The following is a 21,788-nucleotide window of genomic DNA, read 5'->3' on the forward strand; positions in this document are numbered from 1 at the left end:
AGAGAATGACCACTTCCTACAGGAAACAGTGTGGAAAGATTTCACAAAGTGGTGAACAGATGTTCAAAAGATGACATCCCGTAAGGTGCCATTTGTATAAAGTTCAAATGTTAAAACTCTTCCTTTAAGACAGAAGTCAGAATGGCGATTACTTAAAGTAAGGGAGGAGGTGACAGGCTTTGGGGTGCTGGAGATGTCCTGTGCTGAGATTGCGGAGGTGGCCTCAGGAGGGGTCCACTTTGTAAAAATGCATCACCAAACCGTGCCCTGAAGATTCTGAGTATTATTGTACGTATATTATATATCACCCTCCAAGGTTGTAAAATAAAACGTCTGTATCTCTGAAAGAAATGAGTGTCCTGTTTCACGTAATGAATCTAGATTTTTATCTTAGAAACCAACTCAAAAATTGCGAAGCAACATGGGAGCCAAACCAAACATGTCAGGGGGCTTCACGGGTCTCCTAGGGCAGGGACATCTTCATAGTAATATTTTCTGGTTCGGACTTCGAATGACAATAGGGTTTATTAAGCCCTTCTATCAGTAGGTCATTGCACCCATAACAGAATGCATGGGAGGAGCTTCTCTGCACGGTGACCAGACAGTGGAGGGGTTTCTCCAGGCACCAGTGAGGACAGCACATTACTTCCTCAAGATATTCTGCTAATGCGTTGAGGGCCCTCACTGGGTGATTAGGTAGCATCACGAATCTTGACTTCGGATTTAAGACAAAAGAGTATCTGGCCTGGGCCCATATACTTAAACCTTAGAAATTCTCTTTTTGTAGGAAATCCCAGGATAACATCCATTTTCTGCTAAAATAAATTGGAGGAAAGATAGCAAAGGCTGAACTTCGGCAATCTCACTCACTGTTGCAGTCACATCCCCCCACACCTCTATATTTACCTAATCTTTTTTTTTAATTTATTTTTTATTGAAGTATAGTTGAATTACAAAACCATGTTAATTACTGCTGTACAGCAAAGTGACTCAGTTATACATATATCTACATTCTTTTTCATAGTCTTTTCCATTATGGTTTATCCCAGGTTATTGAATATAGTTCCCTGTGCTCTACAGTAGGACCTTGCTGTTTATCCATTTTATATATATACCAGTTTGCATCTGCTATTCCCAAACTCCCAATCCAACCCTCTCCCACACCCCTCCTCCTTGACAACCACCAGTCTATTTTCTATGTCCCTGATTCTGCTTCTGTTTCATAGATAGGTTCATTTGTGTCATATTTTAGATTACACATATAAGTAATATCATATGGTATTTGTCTTTCTCTTTCTGACTTAATCCAACTTCCTGATAACTGCATAAACTTTGACTCAACCAAAGTCTGATTTTCCTCACAATTTCACTGACGAGGAAGATATTCACAGTTTAAGGCTGGTTTGAACAGAAAGCAAAATAAGATTTAAGACCATTTTATGTGGCTGAATTCTACATCTGCTGACAAAATATGCTAAGCCATTTAGAAAGAAAAATGTTGCAAGCTGTAGATTTACAAGAGATTAGGGTGCAAGCCTATTACAATGTAGTTTTATCTTTTTTTAACCTAGGCTCTAAGAAATATTTAATCCATAACTTTATATATATAGTATTGAGGTGACCAAGTCCTTTTTGGAACATGTAAAATATTTATGACTTCAAATACTTTATATCATACCCTAACACAGACTACTTTATAATGTTCTACAATTTATGCACCTAATTTTTTAAATCATTTTACTTAGTCTTTTTTAATTGAAGTATAGTTGATTTACAATATTGAGTTCATTTCTGTACAGCAAAGTGATTCAGTTATACATATATATACATTCTTTTCCATATTCTTTTCCATTATGGTTTAATCACAGGATATTGACTATAGCTCCCTGCATGCACCTAATTTTTAAGACAACATTCAGTGTTATGGAGAGAAACCAAAAGATGAGTAGTGTTAGACAAACAATCCAAAAATGAGGCAAAAGGCACTAACATTGTTTTATTTGGCAATCCACTTAGCAGCAACACTAAGAAAATCTCTGACTTCCTTCTAGTATCAAAACTTCTACCTCACCTATCACTTCTTTTTTTATTACAATATTGTAGAACAGAATAAACTGCAAAGTGTATTTTATTTTAACCAAAAAGCCAGAACTATAGAAATGAGTTTTAAACAAAGTTTAATTTTAGGCACAAAATACAAATAATTTTGTTTTGAAAAAAATACCTTTAAAAATATTTTAATGTAAACTGGGGAAAACTAGTGTAGACCAGGGTCTATTTTTCCATCTGTTTAAACAATGAAGTAAACTGTTTAAACTGATGACATTTAAAAATATAAGCAAAACACATGATGTTATAAAAGATAAGTATTACAGCATTCTCAAAAATGAGTCTTTATAAAATGAAAATTAGGACAATGTCTTCCGGCACGTGATAATCTTTGGAACAAGCACATGGCATATAACATACTCAGGATGCCAAGAACTTTAATTAAACCTCAACTTCTGTAAAGCTAATAACATGAGTATTTTTTAAAGGCTGGGATATGTGAACTACAATACCAGCAGTTTAAAACAGAAGGATAGGAAATTAAGGGAAATGATATTACATTATTACAAATGTACTTATTAACTTCTATGGCAGATTTTATTTTTAGGTAAAAACACGTATAGTTATTTCTTTCAATTAATGCTTATATGCATGAATTGGAATTACCCTACATTAAAAGTTTCTGAAGTAACTGAAATTAGCTATAAAAAATATACCTAAGTGTAAACACATGAGAGAATTATTTCCCTCCTGTGAAAGATGTCCAGGAGTGTTCCAGCGGGTAATATATGATATTAGAGCTAAAAATTGCAAACTTGAAATAAACCTAAAAGACTTAAATAGTAACTATATCCTATTTTGAGTCCGGGTGTTTAATATGATATTTAAATTTAAACTTTTAGTTACTTTTTCTTGTATGGAATGCAAGATTTCTATACTTTTTTTCTTTTTTTTAGTTTCCTCAATATTAACTGAAAATGGAGAAAGGGTATTTAACATAAAAATAGAGGATAAATCCTGAGATTTCCCCCAAATGTCTTAATGTCCTACAGGCATGGGTGCTGTTCCATAGCAAAGAGTGGGATACCATTTTTGAAGAAATGATTACTGCCCCTTTGTATCTTGTGCTTCTTCCAAGGTAAGAAACTATCACTAAGGTGTTCAACATGGCATTATAGTGAAAAGTCTTTCTAGTTCTATTTTTCCTTAAACGGGCTCTAGTTCTTGTAATTCACATGACACCCTTTGGCTGTGGTTGTCTGTTAAATTTCCTGTTTTGGTCTAGTTTCAGCAAACCAGGCTATGGTAACTACCTTTTTTTTTTCCTTTTGGTATTTCCAGTTAAGTGTTTTCTCTTTAGAGGTACAAAGAAAGGGAGGAAAACAGCCACACCAAGGTGTGTAAGTAGGTCACAGAAGTTTCAGTGCACCAAAAAACGTGCCGTCTCCATCCCGGGATATTTTAGCATCTTCGCGTGGTATTGCCAGCTGGAGTTCATCTCCTTCCTCCAGCTTTGCGATGCCTGGAAAATGATTTTCAAGAACTTTAAGCAGTTGTACACGGAAAGGAGGGGGAGGGGAGAACATTAAAGACAACTACTGTGTTTTGGAAAAAAATAGTAACATAGGCATTCACCCTTCAAATTACACCAGTGGACTTCTAAACCACTTATTATTTGCCTAAACACCCCCCCACACCACCACCAAAAAGTAAAAGAAATAAGCAGAAGGAGTTATAACAGACATAAATGGATGTCTCACCTACTGTTTGTAAAATGGAGAATCTAAACAGGACCCAGACATCTAACTATAAGAAAAAAGTTTAGGAACTCATAGCACGTCCCTTGATGGAATGTTATATAGTTTAAAGTGGTCTTGGGCATCCTGCTGATGCAGGGGACACGGGTTTGTGCCCCCGTCTGGGAAGATCCAACAGGCCGCAGAGCGGCTGGGCCCGTGAGCCATGGCTGCTGAGCCTGCGCGCCCGGAGCCTGTGCTCCGCAATGGGAGAGGCCACAACAGTGAGAGGCCCGCGTACCGCCAAAAAAAAAAAAAAGTGGTTTTGCTTCATTTTATTGACATGGGAATCTTTAAAAAATAATGTTAAATAAAAATACAAAACAATGAGCACACCCACGTATATATAGTGCATAGTCCTAAATATACTTTCAAATGTGCATATAAAATGCATAAATTATTTAAAAGTGAAAAACAAAACACTACTTATTCATAAAGCACATCTGCTAACATAGTCTTTCTCTAGAGTACAAACTATGGGATGAGGAGTCATTTGGATTATTTTTATAGCCCTCTATAATTTGTGTTTCCGTACTTGTTTTTATAATCAAAAGCAACAAGGTAATTAGCTGCTCAAAATTGATCAACTAATCTGCATTCATGCACCTAATTTGCAATAATGCAGCCTGTGATTCAGGAATACAAAACACAACTCAGGAACTACACTCAGTATATCAGGTCGTTCTTGACATCATTTTAAAAGAAAAAGATAAAGAAAAAGAAAGAGGAGGAGGGGCAGAGAATAAAACCAACGAAATAACAAAGGAAATAGCATCTAAATTGTCAACACTTTCAACTAACAATTTTAAAAGTAGTTGCATTGTTTCATTAACATGCCATGAAAATGTATTTACAGGAACACATCTACGTTAACCTCTATTCCACTGTCAAGCCAAAGCACCTGGCTGTCCTGCAGCAACAGCCAGTGGGTATTTATTTACTGAGCACCTCAGATATACCAGACACCTTCATAGGCCCTCATAGGGTGGTGATCAGAATAACCAAAGAGTCTGTCTACAAGGATCTTGTTTTTTGTTAATAGATCAAGACAGACAACAAACAAAAGAACATAGTTCTATGTATTGTTAAGGGTAAAGTGTACACTTTTAGGACTGGCAAGGCATTTATGACTACATTAAGTAGTAGAAAAAAAAAGATTGAAGTTATTTGTTGAATGGATTAGTCATTATCATAGACATTGAAGATAATCTAATAATTCGACAAAGGCTATAGATCACAGATCATTAAGTAATAGTAACTCTCAAAATAAAGTCTGTGTGAACCAACTACGTTTCAAAGTAGGTTCTATTTAAAATTTCAACACTGGGTTATTGGCTATTTCAATTCTTCCAGATTATAGCAATCAGCTCTAACTTTTTCTACAATAAACACATTCAATTTGTTAATGAAATAATAAGATTCAGCTTCATTGGGCTCCTCAAATGGACCATTTTAATTTTTTCCAGATTATTATGGAAGCACTTTATACACGTATACACCAATGTGTGGCTTTTAATGGTTTTAAACAAATTCGTTCTAGAACAGATAAAGATTGAACACCTGAAATTTCCTAGAAAACACTTTTCGTAAATAATACTAAGCTACTAGCACTGAGAAATATCTTTAAGGTCAAGTTAATTACTCTTAAAAAGTAAGGCACCTAGGAAATCTGGCTGAGAAAGTAACCATGAGGGGCTGATGATTAGAAAACTTGAAAAAGAGTGTGTTGTAAAGCTCTAAGTACTAATTAATGTAAATAAATATAACAGACTGAAGTGACCTCACCATTTATAAATATTTTGCAACACCAAAATACTGGTTACCACTGGCTGCAGGGAAACATTTCTCTATGAAAATTAGGGATTTCCAATTTAGTAAACTTCCTCATCACCCTGTCAAAGGTATTTATGGCTGTGGATCCAGAATGACAATCGTCTCCATTACTGGGAACTACTTTGCTTCCTCACTTGTTTCATCATGCCTTTGCCAATAAACGCCTTTGGAATAGAGTGCTTCAAATCGCACAGCCCAGCTGCACCCCATGTTCCACACTGCCATTCATGCTAACTGTCTGGAAGGGAAGACATTCCTCGGGGTCCTGAATGGATTTGTCAAAATCACCAGAGAGAAATAAATGTGTCGAAGGCAATTTTTTTTTTTCAAATACTGGCCTCGATTAATTTGAAATTACCCCAAGACAAAATGAAGGCTACGATGGCAATTACAGCCCAAACAGACCTGCAATGAAGCGAGCCTGCCCTTTCCCTTTTCTGAGTTGAAATGCAGCCTCACTCCTACACTTTCACATCCCAAACGCATCCACCTGGTGTCCATTGACACCAGCAAAGCCACTGGGCCACTGGACCTGACCCTCAAACCGGCCAAAGGCACTTCTTCTGCAGGAGGTAAAGAAGAGATTCTGTGAGTCCCACTGGGGTCAGACTGGCTGGTTTAAACTAAGTTCTGTGCAGCCTAAGACAATGTGTGCTTCCCCTCTGTGCCTCAGACCTCACCTCCCTTCGACAGGGAGGATTAAAGGCAGGGGCCCAGGTAAAGTGCCTGGCACACGGTTATCATTCTGTTATTATTCCAGCATTGTTATTACAGGTTGAAGAAAACACAGCTTACGACCGTTCTAGTTTGGATTGCTGTGAAGTTACTGCCCTTTCTAAATGTACATAAAAATGATAAACCTATTAATAATGATTTTGTCTCTATTAAAACAGACTAGCTGGGCTTCCCTGGTGGCACAGTGGTTGAGGGTCCGCCTGCCGATGCAGGGGACACGGGTTCGTGCCCCGGTCTGGGAAGATCCCACATGCCGCGGAGTGGCTGGGCCCGTGAGCCATGGCCGCTGAGCCTGCGCGTCCGGAGTCTGTGCTCCACAACGGGAGAGGCCACAGCAGTGAGAGGCCCACGTACCGCAAAAAAAAAACAAAAAAAAAACAAAAAACAAAAACAAAAAACAGACTAGCTTATCATTCAAGATAATAAATACCACACAGTATATTGAGGAATATCTTTCTGTCTATGTATATAGAACTATTATTTACCAGCTGAATAACAGGAATTATTGGGTAGTGTTTCAGGCATATTTTGAATACATCGGAACAAAGTCACCAGACTCAATTCGTCCCCAAAGACATGGACTTTTTTCCTCTGTATTAGGTGTCCCATGGCAAAGGTGTTATCGGTGTATAAAACCTGAGAAACAAACCAAAGAACTTTGTCAGAAGTCAGCACAAAATTGGAGGCACTGGACAGTGACAGCGGTATTAGGGTTGAACCTACCTGACCGTATATAAAGAAGTAACCCGTTTCTTTGACCAATATTTTATTCTCTTTTTCTTCTAGCGCTCTTCCTCTTTTAAAGCTGAGAAGCCATGGAACAAATGTGTAAGCTCCTACAATGAAGAGAATGATTTATAAGAAAAAAAAAAACTGAGAAAAGCAGTTCTTCACCTCCACTTAGCTGCTATCTAAGTCTGAAACTTAGAGGAGAAATTCATCTTTTAAAAAAAGAGGAAAAGAAGAGAAATCACAATCCTCCACTGGTTTCTCAGCCATCATGTACATACTCACCCAGGCAATTATCACATACAGAAACTTGAAAGCAAACACTTCATATGTAATGTCTGGGGTTTTGATTTCTTCTGTATTTCAGCAATTTTCAAAATATAGTCTGGTCTGGATGGGACAGTTTGAGGCCAAAAAAAATGCACAAACTGTCTCTGAATAACACACCAAGAGAAATTTTTGGTTTTCTTTTGATTCTGTTGGGGAGGAAGAGATTTTCCTCTACCCTTCTTGGTTCTTCTGTCTGGTCTAAGAATTAAACTGACATGAAACAGATCAACAGGAGAAAATCACACAAAAGTTTAATCATATGCATACATGGGAGAGTCCCAGGAAGACTGAGTAACCCCCTAAAGTGGGCAAAGCCCTCACTTTGAATACCATCTTCAGCTAAAGACAAAGGAGGATGTTGGGGGTACGGGTGCAGGACTTCAAAGGGGATGAAGGCGATTCACAAAGAGATGGAAAAACAAATGTCTGCTGGGCCACCAGAGACAGTAGGACACAGAGTGGACTCTGGTCGCTAAGCCCTACCAGAATCTCCCCCACTACCCTCAGCCCATATTCTTTGAAGACGTCTCTCATGATGGCTCTGTTCTAGGAACAAGCCCTCTATCCAAATTCTTTTAGGCAGTTAAAGGGAGAGGTAACAAGAGAAACTTCCTGAGTCTTCTTAAAAATAATCGCTAAAAATAATCAGCCTAAATTAATCCTCATGTCAAAGAGACACATCTTGGGGCAGCAAATTTTGCTCCCCTCCAGTTCCCAGAGAGGAGGGAGTTTGTATGTGGAGAGTTTAGCAAAGAATATGGGGAGGAAGCCACCCTCTCCCCAACATGGCAGTAAGACACAGCTTAAGGAGAGGGAGAGAAATTACTGAGACGCAATCTCTCCTGGGAAACGGTCCAGGAATGTTGTGATAACCATCCGTAATGTTCAAGTTGAAGTGGTTTCTGTTCAATACACCAATTCTCCTCCACTGTCCCTCAAACATCACTTGGGGAGTGGCAGGAGAGCCATGGTTCTCAAGAGTTGGATAAAGGGGCGGAGAGAAGACAGAGGCCAAAGAAATGCATTGGCAAAAGGGGTGCAGATGGCTGAGCCGGAATGCCCACTGAAAGAGTAAACACTACTTTCCGGTGAATTCGCATGCTAAGGTCACTGGAGTTCCCACCATCATGTTATGCATATATTGGAGTAAACAGTGGACCCTGAGGCTAGGGGCTGGGAAATGTGGGGTATAAATAAAATGGCATAAAGTAAGGGAAAAGAAGATTAGGGAAATGGCAGTATAAGAAAAAAATCGTAAAATGAAACTGTGGTAGTCTAAAATCATATAAAAAATGTTCCCATATAATTGGCAATGTTGGACCACATGTGTCCCCAAGCTTCACCTTGGTCATAACAAAAAGAGAAACAAAATCAATAATAAAATTCAGAAGTCTACAAGACGGTATGACAGAAGCTCAAGAAAAGAACAACTTGTCCTAGACTGAGCATAAAGGAAATTTTCCCCTGTGGATTTTCCTAAGGGGGCGCCCTAGGATGCAACAGTTGACAATGCTTTCATGTTCATAAATACAATTTCTAAGTGGACATGCCCACTTCAGTGGTGCCCCCAAGGCAAAACCATCCTACTGGAACTTTTCCCAAATAGTATTCTCGAGGGAAGAATACAAAAGAAGAACCACATATTTTCTGAATATTTCTGAGGCATTAAGAACCTGAGTGGTCAAAGCCACTATACCGTGAATTCAAGTTACAATGAAACAACTCCTTAAGGCAGACCTCCAGGATCACATTCCACAGACAGAGGGAGGGAGCTGAGAGGGAGGGGTGGGTGGAGAGAGGAGAGAGGGAGCAGCAGGAGGGGACCCCACAGATCTCCACTCCTGTCCTCCCCTGAATGGCTCCATCTCTCAGGAGGAGTGAGTGCTCCCCCCAACACATGAGGCAGGTCTGATCCCCCCAATCTGCTGTCCAGAAAGACGGTCTCTGAGAAGCCATTTCCTTAAATGAAAACTCTCCAGTGCCACACACTGGGTAATGACAGTCCATGAATAAAGATCTCCTCATTTACAAATAAGAGAGGTAATCTCATCATCACCTGTTTTTATAAAATATTATTTCTGTGAAAAGATTATAATGATGTAGTTTTGAATTCTGTTTAAATAAAGATCATGTGCCCAAAGCATTCTTTAAGGTAGAGCTCTGAAAACATGAGGAAAAATTAATATCATGGTTGTTATTATTGTAAAATGTAAGCTGATGACTGGACCTGATTGTTTTCATGGAAGTGATACTTATTTGGTACTCTGACCACAAACGGTTTTCCTTCCCCTTCAAAACTGTACACATCATAGACTCTAATTTCTCTGAGCTTGGGGACTGTTTCTGTTTGGTTCCCTACTGTTTCCCCAGGGCCTAAAATGATACTTGGCCCACAGCAGATGCAGCAAATATTCACTGAGTTAACTAATTGAAATTTAAACATAAAATAATTCAAAATGGTGGGGTACTAGGCAGTTAGTCACTAGCATTTGATTGTTTTTTAAAAGCATTTTATTACCTGGTTTCTGAAACTCTTGGAAATGAAACACCCTCCATTATAGAGGTAATATGAACTCTTGAAGTAAAACACATATTTCTAAAACTGCTTGTTTATATTCTGACTAGAGATATTGAGTAAAAAAATTTTTTGGCCATACCTGAAATTGATCCTCTATTTCTTTATACAATATTATATCTATAAAATTAGCCAGTTCATACCAAATTCCACTGCTGTATTGTCATAATAGAAAGCAAAACAGGTAGTTATTAGGTTTATATTCTTATTTACTCTTTTGCTTTTGTCATTTCATCATACCTCGCTGGAAATATTCTTATTAAAGAGAGAGAGAGTATACATTTACTTGTCTTTATATACTGTCTATGTTTCTCCTCCCAACCCCACCCTCACATATGAACGTGTGTGTGTGCACATGCACACACACACACACAGATTATACTCCATTAGGCCAAGGCAATGACTATGCTGTAGTCACAGCTGGCAACTCAGACGCCAAGAATGGAGCCTAGCACACAGTATGCACTCAATCAATATATGCTGCTCAATGAATTTTTAATTTAAGAAAACAGACTGAACAATTAATTAAAAGCTAAAGTAATTATAAACTTAAGCATAAATGTTATAATATGTTTCTACATCTTAAAATTCACTTAGATTTTTTTGCCTGCTAGTTAGACCATAGATAGATGCTAACAAGAAAATAGGCATTAAATGACTATTCTGTAGGCTGCTTATCTAAACTAGTATGAATCACTCCTTATAGTATTTAGGAATTTGGAAAGGAAAAATTTCAATGACCACAGATTCTTACATCTTCTCTTCATACATAGAAAAGCACTAAAGTCATTAAACTGAGAGTCTATTCTTTGTGATTAGCAGTAATCTTTTGATGTTCAACTAAACATTCTTTTCCAGAAAAAAAAAATTAGATATATCCAGGTTCCTCCCTTGCCTTTTTAGAACTGTTTCTCAGAGCTATCTGGGAGGCTGTCTCCCGGGCTACAGTCCTCAATAAGACACTGAATGAACTCCAACTCATAGATTTTATATTGTGCGTTTTTATTTCAGTCAGTGGAGGTAAATCCTAGGAGTATTAATGCTTAATTTTGCTAGTCAACAGCTAAAATACTGATATATCTTGGTATATAAAGTGTGAACTTCCCAGCTCCACTCAGCTTTAAATACTTGATGTATTTAAATGTTTTGGAAAACTTAATAAATTACTGTGTACATTAATATGTGAAATTAAATAAAAATAATGCCAGTATTTAAATGTAAAAATAATTTACATGTATTTCTGAAAATGCCTGCTTTTGAAAGAGTAGATATTTCCTGTACTGATATATATGAAAGACTTGTAGATAAATTTTAGGACAACAAATTTTTATAGGAAAATCAGATCCATTTCATTAATATTTGTTTTCTATTCTATTTTATGAATAGGAAATTTCCTCCCAAATATTTATACTTCCAGTGTTATTTCCCTCAGTAATTGAATATAAATGCTCCAGAGAGCAGCTATCAATCACAGCTATCACATTTGGTTACTGCTCCTGATTTTCTATTTTATTATCTTAAAACTCCTGGAAATAGTTTTAAGGGAGAAGATACTAATAATATTTTTTGAAGATAGATTAAGTAAACCAATTTAAGAAATCGGGATTTTTAAAAAAGAAATAGGGATTTTTTTAATTGAACAAATATAGTTTAGCAGTGAAATTCATGTAATCATATGCCTGATTCTGTAGATGAGGCAGGACTAGGAAAATCAAAAGAAACAGAAGCCAGACAGGCAGAGCCATGCAGGCTGAGCTACCAGAAGGGCAACGAGAAGCCCTGTAGGGGCTGTGAGCAGTGGGGGAAAAATGACTATATCTGTGTTTTAGAAACACCTCTATGTAGTTACCAGGTAAGAAATGTGCAAAACTGGAGGCAAGGAAACCAGCCAAGGTGAGAGACGATGGTGGTTTATACTAGGATGGTGAAATGAAAATGAAGAAAAACAGATTAGTTCAAATTATATATATGAAGAATCACTGATAAAGTTTTGAGATTAACGTACTGACTTCGAGGAAGCAGTCAAGAATGACACCCAGAATTCTGGATTGAACAGCTGAAGACATGGTCAGAATTTACTGAAATAGGAGACCTGGAAAAAGACCAGACTTGGGGAAAAGTTCTAAAGAGTTCACGCTGATATGCCACCAAGATACTCAGGAAAAGATGTTAAGTAGACAGAGGTACATATAGGCTTGGATCTCGGAAAAGTCATCTGGGCTAAAGATCTACATTTAAGCCATCACACAGGCATGCTAAGTGACAACATAGGAGGATTTAGGAATGCCAAAGAAATAAGAATGAAGACAATGGGACTGTGGCAGAGGTCTGAAAAACATCAATACTGAAGAAATTTAAGAATAATTTGCAAAGAAATTTAAAAAGCAGTGGCCAAAAAAGCTAGGAACATGGTTGGAGAAACAAACCAAGAAAAGCACGTGTTTCAAAAAGAAGGGAATCATCACGTGTCAAATTCTACTGTGAGATTAAATCTCATCATTGCCTCTATGAAATAATTATGTTGAAAAACAGAATAAACAAGAGACTTCCACTATCAATGACTGTGGAAATCACATCTCTCCTTTTTTATCTCCTGTAAATCCTATGAAAGAAACATAGATGTGTGTTCTTCAAAATAACTGCAAGGGATGCCAAAAGCAACTGAGATCACACTGAAGCTGAGCATAAAAATGAAGAGAAGAAGCAAAGGAAATAGTCAATGGCCTGGAACAGCAAAGTTCACATAGAGTCAGCAAAATCCCTCAAACACATACACACAGAAATCTACAAACAAACAAAGAGGAAATGTCAATGTTAGCTAAAAGAATTTGGGAAATTAGGGAGGGAAAGTGCTCACTTAAATGAAAGTAAAAATTTCAGAAGGGAAAATAGGTTTCACACAAAACAAAATGAGATGGAAATTTAAAAAAGAGTTAAGAATTTGAGAAAAATTGTAAAACTATAGAATATAAAAGATAGGTAACGAATTACCAGTATATACATAATTGGAACCCAGAGAGACAAAACAAAAACAACAAAAAGTCAAGCAGAACAACCACTTAGAAGTACTGCAGAATTAAAAGACCCATTATGTGTCAGAGAAAGTTGATTCAGAGTTTTATTAGTTTCTTAATGCAGCTGTAACAAATTACCACAAACTTAGTGTCTTAAAACAATACACATTATTATCTCCCATTTGAAACATCAGAAGTCTCACTGGGCAAAAATCAACGTGTTGGCAAGTTGTGTTCTTTCTGGATGCTGAAACGTCCATCCCTTGCCTTTTCCAGCTTCTACAGTCTGCCTTCTTTCCTGGGCTTGTGGCCCTTCCTCTTCCCAGACAGCAATCACATCATTCTGAAGTTTGTTTTCATTGCCACATCACCTTCTCTGACTCTGACCCTGCTAACTCTCTCATACAAGGACCTTTGTGATTATACTGGGACCACACGGATAATCCAGGATAATATGCCCAAATTCCTTATCTTAATCACATCTTCGAAGTCCCTTTTGCCAGGTGAGGAAATAAACTCACAGGTTTCAGGGATTACAGTGTGGACATGTCTGAGGAAATATTTTTCTACCCACCACAATAGTCTACCTTCAGATATATAATAAAATAAGTACTGAAATTTTAAGGTAAATATATAATTCTTTGTGTAACTAGGCAAGATAGTCAAACCACTTATGAGAAGAAATTTCCTCTTACTTTAGTTTTCTTCAAAGTGCATATAATGCCAAAGGCAAAAGACAGTGGAGAAATTCCTACAAGTTACCCAGGTAAAGAAAGGGTAAACTGAGGATTTCACACCCAGGCATCGGTCCTTAAAGTATAAAAACTACAAGGAAACAGCTTTATTAATGCAAACACTAAGAGAACACTAATTGTTCTCCTGTGGCGATTTTGAATAAACTAGTAGAAAACAAAATTCAGGAAACTAAGATATGAATGAGGAAACCATAGCAAAAGGACTTGCAATGGGTATTGAATATATTTACTGTAAAAACACATAAAGAGGATGGTTTGATGATAAAGAATAGAACAGTTTTATGCCATACAATGTAGAGATTATATAACTAGCAAATACTGAGAAGTAGTGGAGAAAAAAATGTTGACAGTAAATTCATCAGTTGCCTCATTTGTAACAGCTGGGGCTCAAAGGATATAAATTAAAGTTGAGAGATCAAGTAATAGAAATATAAACATTGTAACAGTATGTAGATAAACATTAAGAAATGTAATATCACTATGCAAAAAAATGGATGGTGGAGGACAGGAATGATAGAGAAAATAAAGAAAAATCATATTTAATTTTATTACAGACCAGAGTAGACAATCAATGTATATTATCTAAAGATATAATTATAGATGTCAGAGTAACATCATGAAAAATGACAGAGTAGAAAGCTCAAAAATAAGTCCCTTTGTGGAGGCAAGGGTATACAATGGAGAAAAGACAGTCTCTTCAATAAGTGATGCTGGGAAAACTGGACAGCTACATGTAAAAGAATGAAATTAGAACACTCCCTAACACCATACACAAAAATAAACTCAAAATGAATTCGAGACCTAAATGTAAGACTGGACATTATAAAACTCTTAGAGGAAAACATAGGAAGAACACTCTTTGACATAAATCACAGCAAGATCTTTTTGGATCCACCTCCTAGAGTAATGGAAATAAAAACAAAAATAAACAAATGGGACCTAATGAAACTTTAAAGCTTTTGCAAAGCAAAGGAAACTACAAACAAGACAAAAAGACAACCCTCAGAATGAGAGAAAATATTTGCAAATGAGGCAACTGACAAAGGATTAATCTCCAAAATTTACAAGCAGCTCATGCAGCTCCATATCAAAAAAAACAAACCACCCAATCCAAAAATGGGCAGAAGACCTAAATAGACATTTTTCCAAAGAAGACATACAGATGGCCAAGAAGCACATGAAAAGCTGCTCAACATCACTAATTGTTAGAGAAATGCAAATCAAAACTACAATGAGGTATCACCTCACACCAGTTAGAATGGGAATCATCAGAAAATCTACAAACAACAAATGCTGGAGAGGGTGTGGAGAAAAGGGAACCCTCTTGCACTGTTGGTGGGAATGTAAATTGCTACAGCCACTATGGAGAACATTATGGAGGTTTCTTAAAAAACTAAAAATAGAATTACCATGTGACCCAGCAATCCCACTACTGGGCATATACCCAGAGAAAACCATAATTCAAAAAGACACATGCACCCCAATGTTCACTGCAGCAATATTTACAATAGCCAGGTCATGGAAGCAACCTAAATGCCCATCGACAGATGAATGGATAAAGAAGATGTGGTACATATATACAATGGAATATTACTCAGCCATAAAAAGGAACGAAATTGGGTAATTTGTAGAGACATGGATGGACCTAAAGAGTGTCATACAGAGGGAAGTAAGTCAGAAAGAGAAAAACAAATATTGTATATTAACGCATATATGTGGAACCTTGAAAAATGGTACAGATGAACTGGTTTGCAGGGCAGAAATTGAGACACAGATGTAGAGAACAAACGTATGGACACCAAGGGGGGCATGGGGGGTGGTAGTGGTGTGATGAATTGGGAGATTGGGATTGACATATATAAACTAATATGTATAAAATGGATAACTAATAAGAACCTGCTGTATAAAAAAATAAATAAAATTCAAAAATCAAAAAAAGAAAAAGAAAAGTCCTTTTTCTAAGGCAGCAATTAAGCTTGCAAGAACTTATAGAATCCATGTTTTTGGATATATGAAATCTAGTAAAAAACTTAAAGAGACCAAGGGAGTGTTTAATGAAACAAAAGGTGTAAATTTCATTAAGAAAGTATTGTGGTATTTTTGCTTACTCATGTACCACCCCTCATTCTCCAGCTTCGTGGCAGCCATGGAGATGGTGGCCTGAGTTCCAGTTGGTGTCTTTCTGATGCCAGGAAGTGCAATACTCACTTTGTTCTCAAAACATTGTGACTCTGGATTTTGACCTGCCTGGAGTTTCCATTTAGATGGGAGCAGCTCCTCAGCCTGGTGTCAGTCAAAAGCTTTACAGAAATACACTACCTGTAGCCACCTGTAACAAGGAACAGTGGATAGGGCAAGCAGCAGACTGACAAAAAGCCTGAGAAGGATGAGGTTAAGGAGGAAGATACTTCAAGGAATAAGGGCTTTGAAGTATTACCACATACACCAAGGAATCTGCAGTGGATTGTGCATGACCAGAGCAGGATGCATGTTCAGAAAACACCTGAAAGAACCCTAAGCTAACATCTCTAGTTGATCTTTGCTCTTTGCTCAAGCAGGATGGGAAGTCTAAGGCACAGTTGCTGGTAGCCTAGCTAAATGTTGAAGGAGTGCCCCAGCCCAGAGATAATCTGCTCAGAAAAAGGGAGTTTGGTTTTTGTTGGTGGTGGTGGTTTTGGTTTTGGTTCCTGGCATTAAAGTAAATCTCTATCAGGATTAGGATTGGAGATAAAAGAATCTCCAACAGGATTACTTCAGAGATAACAGAAAAAAGACTTCAGTGATCACACAGAACAAGGAGTACAGTTTATTTTTTGAAAAAATATTTTGGAAAATTCAATAAACAAATGGACAACTGCAGCCCACAACAATCAACAACAGCAAACCCTGGGGATGGGATTTCCAGAGTTACCACACTGTAATATTCAAATTGTCCAATTTACAAAGAAAAATGTAAAGCATACAAGCAAACAGAAAATTATGGACCATTCACAGGGAAAAAAAATGGCGTAAACCATTCCTGAGGAAGCCCAGATATTGGACTTACTAGACAAAGATATTACATATTTTAAATATGTTTAAAGAGCTAAAGGATACCATGGACAGAGAACTTAAGAAAACTGGGAGAAAAGTGTATGAACAAATAGACACTATCAGTTAAGAGATAAAAATTATTGTAAAAGGAACCAAACTCTTTCTTCAAAAAGAACTTGTGGAGCTAAAAATTAAAATAGCTGAAATAAAATTTTTACTGGAGAGGTTACACAGCAGACTTCACCAGGCAGAAGATGGAATCGGCAAACTTGAATATAGGACAATTGAAATTATCCACTCTGAGTAGAAGAAATAAAAAGGAAAAAAAGGAAGTGAAAAGGGCATAAAGGACCCATAGGACACTCCCCATCAGACTAATATATGCATTATAGGAGTCCTAGAAGGAGAAGAGAAAAAGGCAGAAAGAATATTTGAAAAAATAATGGCCAAACTCTTCCCAACTTTGTAGAAAGAATGAATCTACATATCCACAAAACTGAATGAATTTCGAGGAGAGTAAACTTAAAGAGATCCATTAGCAGCTGAAAGACAAAGGCAAGCACAGAATTTCGAAAGCAGCAAGAGAAAGCAATTCCTCAAGTACAAGGGATGCTCCGTAAGATCAACAGCTGATTTCTTACTTGAAACTATGTAATCAAAAGGCAGTGGGATGACACATTTAAGGTTCTGAATGAGGAATTATGCCAGTAAGATGGTAGAGTAGGGAGGCTTACCCCTCATCCTTCCACAGAAATGCTGATTTAACAATAATATTGTTATCAAAATACCATGAAGAGACATTCAGGATCCAGCTAAGAAGTAGAAGCAGCCTAGAGGAGCACAAACTGAGAAGCAGTCATATTTATACAGGTAAGAAAAGCAATTTCAATTTACTCACATCAGTCCCTCCTCCAGACAGGCTTAGCTCCACCCCAAGAAGACTGCCTCAGCCCATGATTCTCACATGGAGGGATGGTGACGTTGGACTGTGCACAAGGCCTCATGGCCTCCCAGGGTGCCTTCTGAGGAACTGGTTTCTATCTTGCCTCATACTGAGCACTGAACAACCAAAAGATCTTGGTCCCTTGAGACAGTTAGAAACAAAAAAGGGGAGTGCATCCCCTTATAGTCAGAAATTTTTTTGTCGTGATTGTGGAAAAGCAGAGAACTGATACTTTTTCTCAGGAGGGAAGGAAGGATGCAAAGGGGCTTTGCTCCCAGCCTCAGAGTGACGAACAGTGAGCACTGCCAACAGGGAAAGTGTATCCCAGTCAAAATCAGTCCAAGAAGATGGGGAGAAGTAGCTGCTTCTTCAAATGCACAGACAACAAAGCAAATCTACAAGGAATATGAGGAATCGAGAAAACACAACACAAAGGAAGAAAAAAAATCTCCAGTAAACAATCTGAGAGAAATGGCTATAATGAGTTGTAAATCACTTTCAACTCTAGTAAATATAAAAGTTAAAAGACAAAAGTATTTTTTAAAAAAAGAATTATGACTACAATAATGTGTTAATACATATACAAGATAAGCAGACGTAAGTTGTCACATTAACAAGCTAAAGTATAGGGGAGGGATAAGTAAAAGTGCAGTTCTGGGATAAGATCAAAGTTAAGCTGTTATTAGCTTAAAGTAGACTATTATCACTCGGTTGTTTTATGTAAACCCCATGTTCAGCAGAAATAAAAACCTGTAGTAGATACACAAAATGTAAAGAGAATCAAAGCATACCACTACAAAAAATAATCAAAGAACTCAGAGAAAGACATTAAGAGAGGAAGAAAGGAACAAATGAACTGTGAAACAGCCAGAAAACACTTAACAAAAGGGAAATAATAAGTCTTTACTATCAATAATTACTTTAAATGTAAATGGATTAAATTCCCCAGCCAAAACGCATAGAGTGGCTGAATGGATTGGAAAGAACAAAATCCAACCATATGTTGCCTACAATAGACTCACTGTAGCTTTAAGGACACACATAGACTGAAAGTGAAGGGTTGGAAAACAATATTCCATTCAAATGGTAAACAAGAAAGAAGAAGTGGCTTTTCTTAAATCAGACAAAATAGACTTTAAGTCAAAACCTGTCACATGAGACAAAGAGGGTCATTATGTAATGATAAATGGATCAATTCATCAAGGGGATAAAATAAATATAAATATATATGCACTCAACAGTGGAGCTCCTAAATATGTAAAACAAATATTAACAGATCTGAAAAAAGAAATAGACAGCAATACAACAACAATAGGATAATTCAGTACCCCATTTTCAACAATGGATAGGTCACCCAAAAGAAAATCAGTAAGGATATAGCATACTTGAACAACCCTACAGACTAAACGAACTTAACAAATATATAGAGAACATTCTAGCCTACTGTAGCAAAATATACATTCTTAAGTGCACAAGGAAAATTCTCTAAGATAGATGAAATGTTAGGACACAAAGTAAGTCTTAACAAATTAAAGAAGACTGAAATCATATCAAGCATCTTTTCCAACTAAAATGGTATGAAACCAGAAATCAGTAACAGCAGAAAATTTGAAAAACTCACAAATATGTGGAAATTAAACAATACACTCCTGAACAACCAGGGAGTCAAAAAGAAATCAAATGGTAAATCAAAGAATATCTTAAGACAAATAAAAATGAAAACACAACAAACCAAAACTTATAGGATGCAGTAAAGCAGTACTGCTGCAATGTCCACACACACTAACACTTACACATTCAAGGCTTACTGGCATCACAATGCATCAGCCCAAATGGAAAACACCCAGATAAGCACCCAGATCTTCCAAGGAGGATCAATGTAGAGCAGCCACCGTGCGAGGAAGATCACAACACTCTGTGAAATTCAAGCTCACAATGGAGTAGCAGCTGCATCGTTTTTGCGTGATTTATAGCATTTTTGGTTTTGGCCAAATGTGTAAAACAAACCTTTTCCAAGTTATATTTTTAAACTGGTCCTTAGAGTCTTCTTCTGGCTCTATTTTAATTCTTAGGGAACAATTTGCTACCTAATAAAAGTCGCAAACATATGACTTTGGAAAATGCAGAACAATAAATAATAAGAGAATTTCAAATATTTTAGTATTTGGGTTACATTTAGGATAATTAAAGTCACATAGAAAAATACAGATGAAAGGTAGTGTTCCCCAGGAATCATTGCAAAGCCCAATCCAAATTCATTATCTTTCTTGTGTCTCCACTCCTGGCCCCCAGCTTAACCTCTTGACACTTCTGAACTCCCCCTTGTGGTTCACAACCCAAATATTCCCTTGCCCCCGTCTGCTTTATTTTTCTCCATACCATTTAATTTTATCATTCTACATTTTACTCGTTCATTTGTTTGCTTTTCTGTTTTCCCTTCATGAGAAGGTAAATTCCATAAAAATGAGGACCTACATACATGTTTCACTGCCGAGCCCCAATACCCACACAGTAACTGGAACATTGTATGTTTTTAACCAGTATATGTAAAATATAAAGCAATAATTTCATACTGGAGATTTATCACAAAATGTTATATTTATTTGTACATATACTTATTGATAAATTAATATAAAATGTATGTTCAGTTTAACTTCATCCTATTGTAATATTCTACAACCTAATATAACAGAGAATGAATATTTGTGAAGAGGATCTTAAGGCACCATAGAAGCCAAAATCATTTCTAAATAATAAAATACTGAATTTGATTTAGTACTGATTTTATCATGTGCTACTTATTTAAAATTTGTACGTATTAGTATCCTTAAGGTAATTCTCTTTGTTAGGTTATTACATTAGCCTAAATATTTACTCTCCAATCATTTTAAATAAATTTATTATTTTAAATCTGATTGTAAGAAATTTTGTGGCAGATAGGTGATTTGAGATGGAGTTTGAATACAATCTTTAGACTTGAAATGTACAGGTAATTGGACTGAATTGAATTCTAAGTGGAAACGTTCCTGGGAATATTTTATTACCTTTTCGTATGGTAGGCGTGTCACTGTCTGCAATCAATTGTAAGCAGTCTTGAGTGACTGAAAAGCAAAAATATATCATTTTAGTCACTTGAATAGAAATAGTAAGGGAATAAAGATGACCAAGAATACAAAGCTGTAAACCCACTCCTCCAGTGACACCAAATCAGTTATACTTTCTATATTGCCTATATGCTGTTCTTAAAATTACTTTAGGAAATGTGCCCACAGGTTCTTTTTGTTGTTGTTGTTGTTGTTGTACACGGGCCTCTCACTGTTGTGGCCTCTCCCATTGCGGAGCACAGGCTCCGGACACACAGGCTCAGCAGCCATGGCTCACGGGCCTAGCCGCTCCACGACATGTGGGATCTTCCTGGACCGGGGCACGAACCTGTGTCCCCTGCATCGGCAGGCGGACTCTCAACCACTGTGCCACCAGGGAAGCCCCCACAGGTTCTTAATATAACTTTTACTTGAAATACAATATGTACTTGAAATTCAAGCTTTAGAAAAACTCTATATGCTGTTGAAATACAGTAAGTATATCAGCTGAACAGTTTAGCTTAACTTATTCTAAAATGTTATGCCTGTATAGAAAGCAAGTTTAGCCACTGTCATTTGTTTTTCAATTCTCTCAAATACACAAGCCAAATTATCAGATTACTCTAAAATGATTTTTTGTTTTAAAAAATCTAACATTAAGTAATAACTCACTAGTACTGAAAATATCACTATTAACATTACTGAAAATAAAAATAATTGCTAAAATACATTGAGCTAATATAAATCCAGGCAACTTCACAAAAATCCCAAGATTTACATCCTGAAAACTACATCATGGAAAGTGTAAACAACTTGTCCACTCCCCAGGGATAGAAAGTGACAGGGCCAGAATTTAATAACGCCTGTTTCACTGTGGAGCCAAAGTCAGGCTTTTGGTAAAATGTTTTGGACT

General features: G+C 36.9%; 1 protein-coding gene across 1 annotated transcript in view; it reads right to left on the bottom strand.

Annotated features, from left to right (window-relative positions):
• Positions 1 to 3,458: 3,458 nt before the first annotated feature.
• TNFSF13B (TNF superfamily member 13b) overlaps positions 3,459 to 21,788 on the bottom strand; it is a gene marked incomplete at its 3' end in the record, with an annotated part of 33,655 nt that continues 15,325 nt past the window's right edge. Inside the window, exons 3-6 of the mRNA XM_079721888.1 lie at positions 20,837 to 20,893; positions 7,137 to 7,249; positions 6,899 to 7,049; positions 3,459 to 3,571 (exon numbers count right to left, since the gene is read on the bottom strand). Of these exons, the coding sequence (XP_079578014.1) occupies positions 3,459 to 3,571; positions 6,899 to 7,049; positions 7,137 to 7,249; positions 20,837 to 20,893 (434 nt within the window). The remainder of the gene's footprint in view (positions 3,572 to 6,898; positions 7,050 to 7,136; positions 7,250 to 20,836; positions 20,894 to 21,788) is intronic.

The sequence above is a fragment of the Hyperoodon ampullatus genome (assembly GCF_949752795.1).
Source record: "Hyperoodon ampullatus genome assembly, chromosome: 16".
Lineage (NCBI taxonomy): Eukaryota > Metazoa > Chordata > Mammalia > Artiodactyla > Ziphiidae > Hyperoodon > Hyperoodon ampullatus.